The sequence below is a fragment of the Patella vulgata genome, chromosome 7 (genome assembly GCF_932274485.2).
Source record: "Patella vulgata chromosome 7, xgPatVulg1.2, whole genome shotgun sequence".
Classification (NCBI taxonomy): Eukaryota; Metazoa; Mollusca; class Gastropoda; family Patellidae; genus Patella; species Patella vulgata.
The window spans coordinates 61,669,151-61,689,098 of NC_065885.2; the positions used below are offsets into that span (position 1 = coordinate 61,669,151).

The window sequence follows — 19,948 nt, forward strand, 5'->3', positions numbered from 1 at the left end:
TCTGTTGGGCCAAAATGTTGGGCCAGATACTGTCATATTCTTTGTATATTCAAGAATTAGAAGATCAGGAATACTGACATTAGTTGTCATCGATGCAGAGGACACAGACATACTTGTTTTATCCGCATATGTTGCAAACACGATCGACGGTGATCTAGCAATCAAACGCAAACAGGACATTATTGACTGTCGGACCCTATGTCCCAAAGAGATAGCAGATATCATTATTCCACTACACATTCACAGTGGGTGTGATACGACAGCAGCCTTCTTTGCACATGGCAAGACAACAATTTATGACAAAGTATCTGCTTCAGAGGATGCACGTGCAATACTACACTCAGTTGGCAAGTCACCCCCTGTACCACAAGTTGTACTGGATGAAATGGCAATGTTCACCATCAAGTTTATTTATAATGGCAAGCGCAGCCAAACCCTGGGAGATGAGCGTGCACGAAAATGGACAGAAATGAAAAAGCAAAAATCAACACTCAGACTTCCACCAGACAGAAATTCACATGACCTCAAGATTAAAAGAGTCAATTATCAGACCTTCATGATGCTGAATTTCCACAAGGCAGATCCACCCCCAACTCCCATCAACCATGGGTGGACCCTTGACAATGATATGTGCATACCAGTGAGATATACACAGCCAGCTCTACCATGTATCTGAGTGAAGTCAGACAACATCACTTGCAAATAGATACCGGTTTAGGAGAAAGTGATTCTGGTGGCGACTTTGACGATGATGCTGATGCTGATGCCGATGCTGATGCTGATGACGATGATGATGATGAAGACGATGATGACGATGATGATGAAAATTGATACCAATAATTATACTGTTTCTATGACCTGTATGATATATATCTGTTTGAGTAATAAAAATAATACATAAGTTCAGACTTCAATTTCAGCAATCTCTCAATTTTTTTAGATAAATTCCCTAATGAAACCTACTTCTGACATCATAAATAGATTCCTTGACCCCAAAAACATACATTTAGACACCAAGAACACATTTGTAGGTTGTATATGAGCAAATATACGCCATATTATGGTTTCGCGTGAGTCCGATCGCGGCCATCTTGGATTTTTGCCTCTGGCGGAGTTAGCCCACATTTTTGCGAGGGGTCCCCCCGCTCCTTTTATTCAGCATCGAATGGTTAGCACGTGCGTGCTGTATCATAAGGCCCGTCATTGAGTCAACTGGCGTGGTTTTGAATCCCCGGTTGTACGTGACAAGGAGTAGGGTCACCTGTCCAACCTCATGGGTTTTTTCCGGGTTCTCCAGTTTCCTCCCATTGCTAAAGACCCCTACGCGCAAGTGAATTATTGAAATAAAATTAAACCATATGTTTATGTCGAGTGGACGTTAAACCCCATCTTCTGGGAAGTGTTTCTGTTCATGAAAGGATGAAGTCCAGAAATAATGCCCATGGCATGGTCAGTTGGTCACTTATAAATAAAATTGATGCGATCTCACTCATGGAACCGAATTAGATCGGGTTCACCATCCAAACCGCGCCAGACATTGTATTGTAAGGAGATAGTCCACCCGTTTCATATTCCAGCATATGATAGATGACTACATCCACTAAACCTTGAAGAACTTTCAACATGTCCTTGTTTCTACTCCACATAAAATTTAAGAGAGTGCTCGGTGATATCGCAGACAAGTCTTATTTTTAATATTTTTTCGCATGTTCAGAGGTCTTTACGATGGGAGTACACCCGAGTAACCTGTGAGGAGGTTGAGAAGGCATCCCTATCTCCAAGCCTTACATGCTCACACCAGAGTCGAAACCATGACCGGAAGCCAGAGGTAACCGGTCAGCCAGAGCCCAGAGCCAATCTGTTTTACAGAGAATTACGAGTCCTCTAATATCTCTGTAAAAGATGACTGCCTTTAACACGTGCCGTCACAGCACGCGGCGTAAATCATTGGCTGAATGGTGCGTGCATTGTTTACATAAGACGTTACTGCTTCGGGCAGAATGCTGCCTTTTAGTCATTTTAATACCCATTTACACTAAATAGGAAATAATTTTTACCTACAAATACGTCAAACGTCTTTATTTATTTTTCTAATACATCAAAAAAAATGTTTTAGAATTTAATTCGTCGGTGGAAAAAAGTTAATATTTGAGACACATTAAGTCGCATTGATGTCATCCTTATCATTGATTGTAGAGGCCTAGCGAATATTCACAGCTGATCAGTGTGGCCCAGAGCGTGACACGCTAGGGAACGCCAAATCAATCAAGGAGCTAAGCCCCCAGCTCAATTTTTTCCATAATTTTCGAAATTAAAAGCAGGAACCAGACTTCAATATCGATCCATTACAGATGTATGAAATATGAAAAACAAAGAATACTGGAGGCAGGCGATTAGAAGAATATATAAGACAATATGAAAGACAATAAGATACAATAAAAGCGGGTAATGAAGGTGGATTAATATCCATTAAAATAAAGTTTACTGAAATAAATATTACTGTGCGGATTATAAGCAGGACTTTACTAATGGACCGAATTCACCAACAGTAAGAAGAAGAATTCTTTAGATTTAACAGCGATCGCCCCAATCTGTTTCACAGAGGATTACGGAAGTCTTCTAATATCTCTGTAAAAGATGACTGCCTTCAACACATGACGTTCCATCACGCGGCGTCAATCATTAGCTCAATGGAGCGTCCATTGTTTACATAAGACGTTATAGGTACGGGCAGAATGGAGTCTTTTATTCATTTTAATACCCATTTACATTAAATAGGAAATAATTTTTACCTACAAGTACTTCAAACGTCTTTATTTGTATTTCTAATACATAAAAGAAAAATGTTTTAGAATTTAATTTATCAGATGAAAAATTTATAAATTTGTGGCTCATTAAGTCGCATCATGTTATCCTTATCAGTGATTGTAGCGTCCTAGCGACCGCCCTACTACTGTATTTTTTTTCACTGTTTTATAGAAATAAGGGTTTATGCCCTAGCTTTGTAAATAATATACTTGAATTTTTTTCACACGCTTATAATATTTGACTATTACGTAAGTCATTTAATTTCTCGAAGATGTTTATTGATAAAGGATTTTCCTCCAATGTGTGTACATTGAGATTTCAGGTAGCATATTGCCGATCATGACTCGCACTAGTGCTTGGGAAATATTGCCCCTTTTACACGCCCACTTTCTTCTGAACACTCTACAGACTACATTTATCATCTGATTGTTTTGAAATTGATGTTTTTTGCATTAGTGAGATGAAGAAGCCTATTTAATTTCAATAATTTCAATTAATTTCTTCTAGAGTTATGGCCCTTGTTAATGTTGTTATACATTAGTGAGATGCAGAAGTCTATTTAATTTCAATAATTTCCGTTAATCTCTTTTGGAGTTATGGCCCTTGTTTCACTTTATTGCACCTTGTGAACGCTCTAATACAAAAGTTATCACCCGATCTGTATGAAATCGATATGCATTATTTAAATTAGAGAAACGAAGATGCCTATTGAATTTCAGCAATTTCCGTTTATCAGAAATAGAATTATGGCCCTTGTTTTACTTTGTAGAACTAGAACCTTGCGAATGCTTTAACGACAAAGGATATCATCCTATCTGTATGAAATATATATGCATCATTTGATATTGAAACACAGAAGTCTATTGAATTTCAGCAATTTCCTTCAATTGCTTCTAGAGTTATGGCCCTTGCATGTTTTACTTTGTTGAACATTGTGAACGCTTGAATGACAAAAGTCATCATCCGATCTGTATGAAATTTATATGCATTATTTAAACTAGTAAAACGAAAAAAGCTGTCGAATTTCAACAATTTTTGTATATTATTTTCAGACTTAAGGCCCCTGTTTCAGTTTGCAGCACCTTATGAACCCTCAAAGGATAAACATTATAAACTGATCTGTATGATTTTGTCTTGTAAATGCCCCCCCCCTCCCCATATTACCAACAAACCTTGTTCGTTGTGATAACATTAATATTTATTGGAAGGGACCAATAATGAATTTTAATTGGTATGTTTAATTTCGAATTTTATGGAAAACATTGAGTTGTTAGAGGTTTAGCTCCTTTAAACATACATTATGCAAAAGTTAAATCTGCCAATTGCAGGTCTTTCTTTAGGACAGAAATTTTATCTAAATTATTAATTAGACATTAATTGACTTATCCAGACCATAATCAACTCTCGATGGCATCGCTAGCCTGCGATATTTACTGGATTGTGTTGCCATTTGCTGCTCCACTTCCATTCATAATTTAATCATGAAATGTATGATCGAGACTATGTTTTTTATCGTACAGACTTTAGTAATGATGATCGAGGCTTGGCCGAAATTTCAATCGCTTAATTCTCGGTTCAAAGTGGATTAATTTGACTAAAATTTTCAGCAAATTGCCGTTACATTATCTAGTTTTTAATCATTATAGTGAGAACTGCCAGCTCTTTATCTTATCTCCAATAAAAACACAACAAATGAATTTACAGGGGAATCTCACCAGAATGGAAAATTTAAACTCTTCATTATTAAAAGAATGTATATTTTCTATAAAGGAAAGACTGAAAACACATTATCTCTATTTAATCGTTATAATCTTAAACAGAAAGAACAATAAGCACCGAATACACAGCTAAAACCTTTTACTTTAGGAGAATTTAATCATTTTATAGCTTCGTGATTGTTAGCAAATTAATTTACTTAATAAAAATCAATATCATTGTAAGTTCTAATGCTAGCTTACAGTCCAATTTGTAGGGCAGTTGTTAAGTCCATTGTACATGTCGTTTTTATTTTCATTTTAAGGTTTGTGAATCGGCCATTACTAATGTTTAATCTTTTTAATTTACACAGGCTCCCGGTTCGAATCTTTACATGTCTAAAGGGCCTTGCCCCATATTACTTATCTAACCTTTTAACTTTATATTCACCACCTCGAACTCAGTGCCGGATTAAGCTTGTGGGGGGCCCGGGACATACCAACTGTGCAGGGGTCCCATTGTTGTTTGTTCAAATTGTTCGTACTGACCGCGGATCGTACTAGTATGTACCCCCCTTGAGTGCCTGGGGTGTTTTCCTCCAGGAATTTTTTTTTAAAATTACGATTAATTTCAGTGCATCTGAGACAATTTAGGCAGCGATTTCCTGGGCCCTCGAAAATCTGTTGGTACCTACCAGTCCCGGGGCCCACAATATCCCTTACTGCCCAGGGCCCCAATCCTCGCCCCCTCAGCCCAGGTACTGGTTGGCTCCGTCCGGGATAAAATATTAGTATGACCCAGAATTGTGGGGGGCCCCTAAATCTTGCGGGCCAGGACATTTGTCCCACTTTGCCCCTCCCCCCTTAGATCCGGTACTGCCCGAACTTCACGTTACTAACAAGAGTCAATGTAGTCAATTGGCGTGGTTTCGATTCCCCGGTGTTGTACGTAACAGTGAGTAGGGTCGCCTTTCCAACCACGTGGGTTTTCACCGGATCCCCCGGTTTCCTCCCACTGCTAAAGACTCCAATGCGCAAGCGTATTATTGAAATAAAATGACCTAGTATGTGTCGAGTGGACGTTAAACCCATCTCTCTCTCTCTCTCTCTCTCTCTCTCTCTTCCCTCTTGATGATTCAAAATTACAAACAGAGCAAAGTTATCTACTCTCTCTGTTTTCATGTGGGAGCAACGTAACCCAAATAAATATAGTTCACTAACTATTCATCGTACGGTGGCTGATTTAGGACACGCAGAAAAAAATAAAATCTCGAGGTAGGGAAAAACGTCTAGTCGTCCGAAAAGCCAGACACTCCGCCTTTCTTCTCTGCTCTATTGTGTGATCACCATAGTTTTTATCAAGAGAGAATCTTTAGTATGAATTTGAGTTATTTATCTCGGACAACACGACAGACAAAAACATAGATTGAAGTAGCCTGTTGTCTAAAAACGATAACTAATAACAGTACTATAGTATAAAACATAATTGAGGGTGTAAATGGCTTTTAAAAAAAATCACCCACTCCAATCTACAGCGATTTAACTAAGTAACCCTTTTGTCCATGAATAAAAAAGCTACTTTTTGTCTTACCATTTTTACAAAAAAATTGACGAAGCTTGTACTACTACTAATAATAAGTAAAACTTAAAAACAGATTAATAAAAAGAATAGAACAGCCGTGAGGAACCGAGGTTATCGTTAACGCCCTGTTTATAATGTTAACACGTTGGTCATTTAATCAGTAACCCCTTTGTCCATGAATAAGAAAGAGACTTTTTGTCTTAATAGTTTTACAAAAAAATGTCATGTTTGCACTACTACTAATAATAAGTAAAACTAAAAAAAAAGGTAAATGAAAAAGAAAGGAATAACTGCGAGGAACCGTACCAATTGTTAACTCACCGTTTATAATGTTGACACGTAAATTGGTCATTTAACTTTTTCAAGGCCAATTTGTTTATGTTTTAAGGTGCTATTGTGATGGAAATTTACCAGATCTCTGAAGGCCAATGTCCATATGTGGGTAATTAAACAACTACTTAATTAATAGCTCCAACATCGTGGGTTTTCTCCAGGTCCTCCGGTTTACTCCCACTGCTAAAGACCCCTACGCGCAAGCGAATTATTGAAATAAAATTGAACCATATTTTAGTCCCGGGATTATATTGGACCGGCCATGGAGCGATGATGATCATGTTGTATGTGGCCGGTGGCTTTAACGGGCCGCCACGCCGTCACTGGAGTCTGGAATGGGCTGGTATAATAGACTTTCTGGGCCGGGTGTGCTGGGTGTGGGCCGGAATTCGAAATATTGCAATGGGGATTCCGAATTTCATCCGAAAATATCATCGGATTCACCCGACACTGTCGCCCGCAAATTTACTAATTATTAAATCACCGGCACCCTGTTTGTGGGAATACGCCAGAAAGGTCTGCCGATGGTATTAAGGCCTCAGCAAAATTTGATGATAGCTGGTCTGCTGGCTGAATATGAGTGCGAAACGATTTCCTGAGGCTGATGTTAAACATTCCTTGACATTTTTTTAACTTGTTATTTTCAGAGATGAAATTACAGAATTGGCATGTCGGGAATGGTCTCAAATTGCGGGAGTATTATGAGATATATTATTTGACAGAGATTATAATCAGATATGCCACCAAATCGCATATTTGGGGTTCATTTTTCAAAATTTTCTCGGGAGACAACCCCCGGGCCCCCCGTCCGGGCTCCGCGGTCAGTAAAAGGGGCCGCTCCGACACGAGAGCCCGGGCCGGTTCCCGGACCCAATCCGCCCCTAATTCGCAGTGGTAGGAAACCTGACTGCCCAAGCGTAGGCCAACTAAGAGTGACCATAGATATCCTATAAAGACTGACTGCCCAAGCGTAGGCCAACTAAGAGTGACCATAGATATCCCATGAGAGTGACCCCACCTGCACTGGATCGTCACATCCTGTTACGTCATTTGGGAAACGGTTCACATATTTGGCGTAATATGGTCGCAACATTTGCATCGAAGATCCGGGCATTAAGATACATAAAAGCCGGTCCTTGTGATAGATGAATTGAATTTTGCTTTGGTTAGGAGGCGTTTCAGATTAGGTGGCTGTCTTTGTGATTTAATGAATTGAACATTATCAAATTTCATTCTGAGGTTGTCGTTTGATGCCAGAATTGCCCTGCTCTCGTACATTGTTTTAAAGAAGTTGGGATGTTGGGGGTTATGAGTAGCGACAAAGGTAATGATATTGTCCGAACTGTCTTTTGCTTTAGTAGCCCTCAGTGTTTGGATATCAATTGCCAAAGTATTATTTATCATAACTTCTATTACCTCGAGGGGGTAATACTGTTTCAATAAAGATCTTTTTAGCTCACCTAATCTGACAACCCGGAGGTCTTCATCTATCACAATGGTGCATATTTTTCTAGCTAAAGAAAAAGGTATATTATTTATATATATAGGCATGTCCACCCCAAACAATTCCGACAGAAACGGTGAGTTGCACTCCCCTGTAAGAAACCCCTCCTATTCGTGAATGACTTATTTATCATTGGCCATTTGTCGTGTTGTAGTGTTAGGGTATTGGACGATTATTTCGTTATATATTGATCTGGACAGAACAGAAACACGCCATTCTCTAAGCAGGTTGTCTTAATGTGTGAAAGAAATATTAGAGACGAGAATGATGATAAAATGGTTCATAGTAACTGTTATCAGTACAACAAGTCTGTGTGGTAAGTTTCTAGATTATATCTCATTACATTGACAGTTGGTGGAGGGGGCGGGGGGCATTTATAATCTTAAAGATACTTTTCCAGAAAAGTATTTATCGTGTGGTTCTTTCCAATAAAAGTATGGTAATTTTGGTATATATGGAAAGTAGAAACATCTAATCTTACTAGAAAAATACTGGATTCCCCGAACAACACCCATGAAGGGCATACAGGACAAAATTGTAAGGGTTTCCCTAATCGGTAGCCCTACGTTTAAGGCTGTCTGGTCGTGTATATGGCATGTACTGTCATAATTACACGACACTCTTATATCCCACTACATGGACAGTTGGGTGGTGACAAGGGACAGCTCTAATCTTTCGGATGGGACGAAAAGGCAGTTTGCATTTCGACATGCCTGCAAATCAATTCTTGATAAAGTAAGATAAACCATCAAAACATAACACTGACAGAAAAGTTTGTGTTATTTAATTAGTCTGTCACCAATGGTTGATCATGGTGGCTAAGTGGGTAAGACGCTGACTTCCTAGCCTGGAGGTCGGGTGTTGGACTCCTGCATTGACCGAGAAAGTTCATCTAGATTTTCCGGCTTGGTGACGCAGGACGGAGGGCCTGACGAGGACAGTTGTCTAGTCGTTCGGATGGGACGAAAAACCAAGGTCCCGTGTACACATTGGCGTGCACGTAAAATATCCCATGGCAGTTGGAATTCGATATAAGAGTAGGCCGTAGTGCCGTTGTCCGGGCAAAAGTTCCCTCATTATAGCACACTGTATGGCGTATGCCCGTTTTCATTAGACCAGTATAGGAGCAGAACAGTAGGACGTTAAACCCCATTTCATTCCTTCAACGTTATACTATATTTGACTGATAGTTAAACCACATTATAGGCACAAATTATTAACGTAATGACAACTCAGCCAATCAAATCTGATATATTTTTTCAGTTGGTACGTATGTTTATTTCGATGAAAAGGTCAGTTTTGATGCTGCTGTGGTGAAGTGTAAAGATCTCGGTATGGAATTAGCTATGGCATCGACAAAACAGACATACCACGCATTGTTAGCGTTCATCAACACGCTGTCAATGTAAGTAAAATCAGTATCCTGCTATATCAATGTTAGTGCATATCGTGCTCTAGACAGAGTGTAGTTTAAAGGCTCAATACCACTCTTGTTGTATCTGAATAATATGTCCCAATCTTTATTCTGGTCAACAAATTGCACTATTTTACAATATTCCAATTAATTGATGATACAAATTTCATCTAAACACACCTAATTTAAAAAATTGGAAAAATTCAACTTAATGATTTGAAAAGCCTGACGTAAAGCTTTTCAAATGTGACTTGGATTTAAAAATATTTTTGAACACTCTGGAAAAGTAAAATAGGATTTAATGGATAATTTACACAACAGGTAGGACACTAACACATCTAGTACTCAGAATAAGGCTATTCTTTTTTATTTTTTGGAGCCGTCAAGTCAGCAAGAGTGTTATTGTCCCTTTAATACCACGTGTCATCATAGAATGTTGTTGTATTTTTATGTTTTTTTTGCAAAAAAATGTATCATATTATCAATGAGCCAGCACTATAGAACAGGATTGTCCGCGACAAAATATGGTGAGTCTCCTAGATATCTGCATTATCTTTGACAAACATAAATGCCCAAATCACTTTTACGATTCTGACGCTTTACTTGAGTATCTTAAAGTTACAATTTCATATTTTTAAGTTATATTTTTAAAATGTATTAAAATAAAGCCCTAAAATAGATGGTATCTATAAACACTCCTACCTTGTTAAAGAATAATCCTATTAATCCTATAATTCACTATTGCCAGTTGAGAAATTGGCAAAAACATCATTTTCAACTTTAAATTCAAACGTTTGAAGATAGGTATTCCATGGTCGGGAATAGGATAACAAGGGAGGTAATTGGGAGCTAATTGTGTTATTATTTCCGGTGTGAAGATTTTTAAGTGTGAGAAAGATAACCTATGATCGTATAATAGTGATAATAGAAATAATTATGTTTTTACTTTCTTAGAAAATATGAAATTGTAACTTTAAACAAGGACACAATCTATTTCGACTTTGAGGAACGAATGGTCTACGCTAAATAAGATATCGTTCGGTGAATGTGTTATGCACGATCATGGATTATGTTTTTAAATAATAGATCAGTGGGTTGGTCTTGGCTTGGCGTGATTCGAAATGGCTGCATAAAGGGCGTAAAGCTTGAACTCAATTTTATTCTCCCGAGCCTTCAATATCATAAACACGAATTACTGGTCCATTCCAATCAACAGTGATGCTCGCGTATTTCGACGAACACAACTGATTAGAAATTCAAATAAAAATTTAAGAAATGAATTTAAATCAGTTTATATACACTCACATTACAGGAAGGAGAGCTTTTTTTTTTGGTCCATTTTCGTCCCAAAAGATGCATTATGGCTTTTTACATGACAATCCCATAATCAACTCTCTGTGCCATTGAATTGCTGAGATATTAAATGAATTAGATCATCCGCGCCATATCATCGAGTACCCGTTAAAATGGACATCACTAAATAAAAGGACTGACAATCGCAACTTTGTATTTTTTTTATTTTTTATAAACAATATTTTTATTCAGTAAATATCTGAATCTGGATTGGGGAGCAGGCTATGCCTATTTCAGTTTTTTCATAAACAATATTTTATTCTCAGAAAAGGATCGAGGAACAGGCTAGGCCTATATTATCACTCTCCTTTGGATTGGTGAACAGGTTAAGCCTATTTCATTTTTTTTCATAAACAAGATTTTATTCTCAGAAAAGGATTGAAGAACAGGCTAGACCTATATTACCCCCCCCCCCTCCTTTCTTTATTATCACGGCAATGGTGCTTGACAATCGGTCATTTCTTGTCAAATAACTGTCTAAGGTAGTACCACACAGAGAGATAAGGTGGTCTGAGAAGCCCTTTTTGTAAAAAAATAAAGAAATGAAATGGGGTTTAACGTCCTGCTGTTCTGCTCCTATACTGGGCTAATGAAGACGGGCATACGCCATACAGTGTGCTATGAGAAAAAAAGAGAAAAAAAAGATTTTTTTATCTGTCCAATATCTTGTGGCGCTCTTGTGGTAAAAACGACACAGAATAAAATATTGTAGAATTTACCTCCCTTACATGCTACAAGAGAATAGGTAAACTATTTAATGTTCCACGAAAAAAAATAAAAAATGTTTCATAAAGTCCAGCTTTTCCAAACGCCCCAAAACTTTGCCATTCTAGAACATTTAATAACTCTTGTCATTTGAGCAGTAACACAAATAACATATTTTGATTGTGTATTATGTTATTATATAAAGTGACGAGGAAGGATTGTGGTTTGGACTGGAATATAATCCTACTTTAGACAGATACCAATGGTTAAACGGCGATTTATTGGTGAGGGGAAACTGGAAAAGGCTTCAAGCACAGGACAAAGATTGTGTTACTATTAAAAACGAAAACAACTACCAGTGGGCTACACGCAGATGTGAAATTCCACGTCCTGTTATTTGTGAAGATCTTGGCCAAGGTAAATATAGATCTAATTTGATTACTACCGGCACCGGTTACTATTGATATGAATGATAAATATGGTTGTTGTTATATCCCGATCCCCACCCACCGAGACACACATATACATCCACCCCCACCCCCCCCCCCCAAAAAAAAAACCAGACAAAAAAACAAACACACATTTTCCCTGTACTTCCGACTCCATTAATTACTTATATTAGCACACTAACGTTGCATGTTAATAAACCAGTAATTGTTATTCCATAAATACTGTTAGTGTGTTACTGTTCAATTACTAAATGCCATATAAAGAAGTACTTATATTAGATCCTAACGTGTACATGACTTCAGCATATTAGATCATAAAGTAGTCATAAGATAAGTATATTAGATCCTAAAGTAGATATAGTAGCCATAAAGTAAGTATATTAGATCATAAAGTAGATATAAAGTAGCCATAAGGTAAGTATATTAGAACATAAAGTAGACATAAGGTAAGTATATTAGATCATAAAGTAGACATACGGTAAGTATATTAGAACATAAAGTAGCCATAAGGTAAGTATATTAGAACATAAAGTGTACATAAGTTAAATATATTAGAACATAAAGTAGCCATAAGGTAAGTATATTAGAACATAAAGTAGACATAAGGTAAGTATATTAGATCATAAAGTAGACATAAGGTAAATATATTAGAACATAAAGTAGACACAAGGTAAATATATTAGAACATAAATTAGACATAAGGTAAATATATAAAGTAGACATAAGGTAAATATATTAGAACATAAAGTAGACATAAGGTAAGTGTACAGAAGTTAAATATATTAGAACATAAAGTAGCCATAAGGTCAGTATATTAGAACATAAAAGTAGACATAAGGTAAGTATATTAGAACATAAAGTAGACATAAGGTAAGTATATTAGAACATAAAAGTAGACATAAGGTAAGTATATTAGAACATAAAGTAGACATACGGTAAGTATATTAGAACATAAAGTAGACATAAGGTAAGTATATTAGAACATAAAGTAGACATACGGTAAGTATATTAGAACATAAAGTAGACATAAGGTAAGTATATTAGATCATAAAGTAGACATAAGGTAAGTATATTAGAACATAAAGTAGACATAAGGTAAGTATATTAGAACATAAAGTAGACATAAGAGGAAATAAATAAAGCCCGAAAGTTCAGGGACTTCTTTAAAGCCTCCAAGAGGTGTGACGACTATAGAATATGGAGAAATAAAACCAAAAATCTCATTAATAAAGCCAAAAAAAACTTTATCAAGGACTCTATCGAAAATGAAGAGCAATCTAAAAACATATGGAGATATTTTAGTGACATACAAAATAAACCCAATAATTGCCCTTATCCCAATAGTATTAAATATGGAAAAACAACAGTTAATGATCTAAATGCTATTGCTAATGTGATGAATGATTACTTCACTAATTTAACTGATGACATTAAGCCCCCCTATACACCACTTTCTCAAGAGTGCAAACGAAAGATATCAGATTACGTAAATGATAAGATTCCCCCAAATAACAACTTTTCTATTAATTGTATTACTACCACAGAGGTATTAAAACATTTATTGAGTTTAAATAGTAACAAAGCCACTGGGTGTGATGGTATTGGACCCAAAATTTTAAAATTGTCTGCGTATACAATTTGTAGCAGTTTGACATATATCATTAATCTTTGTATTTCTCAAAACATGTTCCCCAGTGCCCTTAAACTGGCTAAAATTATTCCTATACATAAGAAGGGAGCTAAAGATGATCCGAACAATTATAGGCCAATCTCAATTCTCCCCACAATTTCAAAAATATTCGAAAGGCACTTGAGCACTCAAATTCAAACTTATTTGGAAACCTTCAATGTTCTTTATGCTTACCAATCTGGATGTAGATCAAATCATTCATGTGCTACTGCACTGATCCGAATGACAGATAATTGGCTTGATGCTATCGATAATGGTGCGATGAGTGGTATAGTGTATCTTGATTTTAGCAAAGCATTTGATCTCATTGATCATAAGCTTATTATTGAAAAACTACATCTTTATCGATTTGATAATAATTCACAAATTTTGATTGAATCATATCTTGACTCACGGAAGCAAAAAGTATGTTTAGGATCAATTACCTCCTCAATTACTACAGTCAAATGCGGGGTTCCACAAGGTTCGATCCTGGGTCCTCTCCTATTCCTCATTTTTATAAATGATCTCCCACTCAATATTGAATCAAGTCAGATAGATTTGTTTGCTGATGACAGTACCCTGCATTGTTCACACAAAGATATTTTATCCATCGCCAAAAATCTCCAAAATGATCTCTATTTGGTTGCTGAATGGTGTGAAAACAATGGGATGGTAATCAATCCTTCGAAAACAAAATCAATGCTGATTTCAACAAAACACAAAAGAAATCAGAAAAACCTAACTTTATCTCTCCATGGTGAGAAAATTGAGACGGTTACTACCGCAAAATTACTTGGAATTCAAATTGACCAAGACCTTAATTGGGAAGCACAGATAGCAGATATGTCTAAAAAACTTGCATCAAAAATATTTCTCCTAAATAAGATAAAAGATCATTTACCTTACGAGACAAGAATTTTGTTTTATAACAGTTACATACTACCAATATTTGATTATTGCTCTATTATTTGGGGAAATGCTACCAAAAGTAGATTAGACATTCTTTTAAAATTACAAAAGAGGGCAGCAAGAGCTATTCTTGATGCACCGATTGAAACTCCGTCCACCTCTTTATTTACTAAACTCGGTTGGCTTACCCTTACACAGGAAATCCTTACAATAAAATTGTCTTATCATTCAAAATTATTACATTTAATACTCCACTCTATCTAAATTTCCATTTTATTGAAAAATCTCTTGTTTCCAAAACGGATATCTTGCTCCGTTCACAGACCAGTAAATCTCTTTTTCTTCAAAAATGCAAAACGGAATCCATGAAACGTACTTTTCATTATTCTGCATGTCTTTTATGGAACAATCTGCCTTTTGACATAAAGATGTGTAAAAATGTTGAAAATTTTAAGATTAAACTGAAAACTCATCTATTTTGCACACTGTAGGAACCATAATATTCAACTGATGACATACTTATTATTTTTAACTTGCAACTGCATTCTATTTTATTTTGTGTGTAATTATAGTGTTCTTCCTATATTCTACTTGTATAATGTATATGTTTTGTAGTTTGGGAGTGACTTATCAAACTTCCCACTTTAAAATGCTATTGCATTTCTAATGATTTTAAATTTATCCTGATATTACATGTATATATGTCTTTGTAGTTTAGGAGGGACCTATGGAAGATTAGGTTTTTTTTTGCAAACTAAATATGTTGCCTCATTAAATAAAGTTTTTATTATTATTATTATTATTATTAGAACATAAAGTAGACATAAGGTAAGTATATTAGAACATAAAGTAGACATAAGGTAAGTATATTAGATCATAAAGTGTACATAAGGTAGATATATTAGATCATAAAGTAGACATAAGGTAAGTATATTAGAACATAAAGTAGCCATAAGGTAAGTATATTAGATCATAAAGTAGACATAAGGTAAGTATATTAGATCATAAAGTAGACATAAGGTAAGTATATTAGATCATAAAGTGTACATAAGGTAGATATATTAGATCATAAAGTAGACATAAGGTAAGTATATTAGAACATAAAGTAGCCATAAGGTAAGTATATTAGATCATAAAGTAGACATAAGGTAAGTATATTAGATCATAAAGTAGACATAAGGTAAGTATATTAGAACATAAAGTAGACATAAGGTAAGTGTACAGAAGTTAAATATATTAGATCATAAAGATTATAACACATCAGATTAGCCGAATTTAAGAATCTATTTCTTACCATCATCAATCAAAAATATAATCTTTTAATTTATTAGCCCTGCTTGAGATAGAAACGCAGGACATTTCATTTCTAATGTAATTTTTCAGAACCAAGATTTATTTTCTTTGATAACCCCGTATTAAACTACACAGAGGCGAAACAACTTTGTTCAGATAATGGCTACCAATTTCCCTTAGTTCCAACTGAAGGAGATGAGCTGGCTCTGGTAGACTTCATCAAAAACGTGACCCCGTAAGTTACTATTGCAAAGTTACTAATTCTGAAAGGACATATTTGCTCGGCTCCAATCGGGACAATTAGAAAATACTTTAGGACTATACACTCAAACAGCGCCAAGAACTCAGATTCTAATTATAACCACAGAGTGGGGGGGGGGGGTAGATGGCCGAATGGTTTCGATTCCCCGGTTGTACGTGCCAAGGAGTATAGTCGCTTGTCCAACCTCGTGGGTTTTCTCCCGGCCCTTCGGTTTCCTCCCACTGCTAAAGACCCCTATGCGCAATCGAATTATTGAAATAAAATTGAACCATATATATGTCCCGAAATGACCTAGTTTGTGTCGCTTGTACGTTAAACACCCCCCCCCCTCTCTTTCTCGTTACAAGAGACAGTACTTTATCTCTTTTCATCTGTCTAAAAGGAGAAATTATCCACACTCAGAGTCCATGACTATGATACCGTGTTTTTATTTTAAAACTGAAACTGTGTTGTTATTTTGTATATAAAAGCTTGTTATTATTATCATAGTGTAAGAGTTTAAACGTGAGAAAAGGATGATTACTATTTGTCTAAACAATACCATTGTCACCGATACCCGTAAACCCCCAACAGACCAGAGAGAGAGAAATGGGGTTTAACGTCCACTCGACACAAACTAGGTCATTTCGGGACTAAAATATGGTTTTTAATTTTATTTCAATAATTCGCTTGCGCGTAGGGGTCTTTAGCAGTGGGAGGAAACTGGAGGACCCAGAGAAAACCCACGAGCTTGGACAGACGAGGATTACAACCGGGGATTAGAAACCACGCCAGCAGTTGACTCAATGACAGGCCTTATACAGCGCGCACGTGCTAACCATTCGCCCCCCCCCACCCACACACACACACACACGTTAGAACAAATTTTCGGTTCCGTTCTGATGTGTTTCCATTCACAACTAGTGCGTCATTCCGATTCGACGCTCATCGCTATAATTCCCTGGGCCCTGTTTCTCGAAATCTTAACTAAAGATAAAATCCAAATTTTAGTAGATACATGTACTTCAATTTTGATTGGCTAAGCACTAAAATCAATCTAATATTGTCCAATCATAATCTTTAGGTGGCATTTAGCGATCGGAAACACATTAACAGAACACAGTTTTTATGGGATACAATCACTTGTTTTATTCTAAAAGCACGATGTTTCGACAAGTATCCTCATCTTGTCGAAACGTCGTGCTTTTAGAATAAAACTAGTGATTGTATCCCATAAAAACTGCGTTCTGTTATTGTCCAATCAAATTACTCAAATTTGGATTTTATCTTAGTTTAAAATTTCGTGAAACAGGACCCAGGGCTATAAATTGTTCTGTTTCAGTGATAGGGATATATTTCTGGGGGTAGAGAAAATGGCAGCTGGTAACTTTCAATGGATAAATGGCCTGGATGTTGAATACTATGCCTGGAAAAACATATCAAATTGTCCTCTAAACATCAACATTCAACATGATGGTTTCTATTGTGGAGAGAACGTATCCAGACCGTATATCTGTGAAACCAATACATCAAGTATGTTTCTTCTCAATTACTGAAATGAAATGGGGTTTAACGTCCTACTGTTCTGCTCCTAAACTGGGCGAATGAAGACAGGCATGCGCCATACAGTGTGCTATGAGGGAAATTTTGCCCGGACAGCGGCACTACGGCCTACTCTTATATCGAATAACATTTTTCAAGGGATCTTTTATGTGCATTCCAGTGTATACACGGGACATCGGGTTTTCGTCTCATCCGAAGGACTAGACAGCTGTCCTTGTCAGGCCCTCCGTTCTGCACCACTGACAGGGGGAAACCACTGGATGAACTTTCTCGGCCAATGCAGGGATCGAACACCAGACCTCCAGGCTAGCGAGCCAGCGTCTTACCCACCTAGCCAGCGTGGCTCCCATTCTCAATTACTAACAGTCGTTTTGTACTCTTCCATATTAGTTATATCTACCCCTTCTTTTTCTTCTTCCCAAGGAGGGTTGGATGCCGAATGGTTAGCACGTGCGCGCTGTATCATAAGGCCTGTCATTGAAATAATGTCGAACAAAGAAAGGTGTGAATCATGACGCCATTTTGACTTCACCCCGCTGTAATCCTATACATATATGCATCTAAATAAGCAGAAATGTTGTCCCAGATCTTCTGACTTTATAAAATGGTTGGGTAATCCCCCAAACCCTAACGTCGAACTTGACGTTGTTTCCACTATCGAACCCCCGCTGCCCAAATTCCAAAACACACCCCACAAATTACGACAATCTGATTAAAATACAGATCTTTATTTCGTTTCGGTTCTTTTATACTTTCGTTGGCCTAATCTGACCGGTTGTAGTGGAATGTCGCGTCAGAGGTCATACGAGTGGCTTTTGACTTATGACGTCAGACATATGATTAACCAATCAGCATTGATGTCTCTAGTGGTATACCCACAGTTCCGTGCACCTCGCCGTAACAGACCGTTTCATTTGCTGATCCGTCACATCATCCAGAACGCGGGTTATATAACAACTCTTCAAGATCTTAGTGTAGTAAAAACAAGAAGAACGAAATTTTGAACTGTAAAAAACGAAACGAAATAGGATTTGTGTTTTGATCAGATTGAAATTTCGACGTCCCGTTACTGTCCATGACATACTATTTAATAGCAAACCTTGGTACTTTTTGTTACCTTTCGTTTCAGCAAGCTCCCAGAAGCCATTCTTCGAACATCTGGCTGCAGCTGTCGATATTCCAGCTGTACCTCTACAAGAATGTTCTGGTATAATAAAAACACGCTGCGCCATGTTATGTTATTATAACATACAATGTTATTATTTTGCGTTTAAGTTACCACATTGTAAACTTTATGGTGATGTCGACTACATATTGGTCGGGAATGGTCTTTATTCCGTGTGGTTTTAACGGATCAATATCTGATTGATCCAGATATTCCAGTCCTATCTCTACAATAACGTTCTGGTATAATAAAAAAACAACCCAATGTGTTATGTTATAATAATGATGAAATGAAATTAAATGGGGTTTAACGTCCTACTGTTCTGCTCCTATACTGGGCTAATGAAATGAAATGGGGGTTAACGTCCCACAGTTTTGTTCCGAACTGGGCTAATGAAGACGGGCATACGCAATACAGTGTGCTATGAGGGCAATTTTACCCGGACAGCGACACACCGCCTACTCTTATATCGAATTCCAACTGTCAAGGGATCTTTTACGTGCACACCAATGTGTCCATGGGACCTCGGTTTTTCGTCTCATCCGAATGACAAGACAGCTGTCCTTGTCAGCTGGGCTAATGAAGAAGGGCATGCGCCATACAGTGTAGTATGAGGGACATTTTGCCCGGGTAGCGGCAATATGGCCTACTCTTATATCGAATTCTAACTGCCGAGGGATCTTTTACGTGCAGTTATAATATACAATGCTATTATTTTACACGTTCTTTCTTAATGACCGTAATAATAATAATAATAAAGATAGGACAATAACAATAATGCGTTATTATAATAACTGTATTTTGAAAGAGTAAAAAATGTTAAATATTGTTGTGTGGTGAATAGGCATTTACTAACTGAGATAGACGCAATGACGCAAAATAATAACTGTATTTTGAAAGAGTAAAAAATGTTAAATAATTGTTGTGTGGTGAATAGGCATGGACTAACTGAGATAGACGCAATGACGCACCTTGTGTCATAGTTTTGAGTTTTTGCTCGCCCTTTAGTTTTTTGCGTTCCCTCGCGTGCGGTTTCAATGCGGTTTTCAACATTATGATCATAATGATAATGCTTACCAGTATGAAACATGTACCGTGGGTAAGATATGCTACAAATAGACTCCAGCACACAGCCCAATATTACTCGGCGGCACTGGCCCCACCGGCATATAAATATTGTTTTTTTGGAGGCCCGGACGGGATATTGTTCTTCATGCAATATCATGGGTCACCACCCCCCTGTAAATATAAATAGCGCTGCCT

General features: G+C 37.0%; 1 protein-coding gene across 1 annotated transcript; it reads left to right on the forward strand.

Moving 5' to 3' along the window:
- The first annotated feature begins 8,122 nt into the window (after positions 1–8,122).
- Positions 8,123–19,434, forward strand: LOC126827576 (uncharacterized). The gene is made up of 6 exons (XM_050557061.2): positions 8,123–8,237; positions 9,185–9,326; positions 11,599–11,810; positions 15,807–15,951; positions 17,300–17,490; positions 18,650–19,434. Exons 1-6 carry the CDS (start codon positions 8,186–8,188, stop codon positions 18,868–18,870), a joined length of 963 nt encoding a protein of 320 aa, XP_050413018.1. The 5' UTR covers positions 8,123–8,185; the 3' UTR covers positions 18,871–19,434.
- The last annotated feature ends 514 nt before the right edge of the window (positions 19,435–19,948 follow it).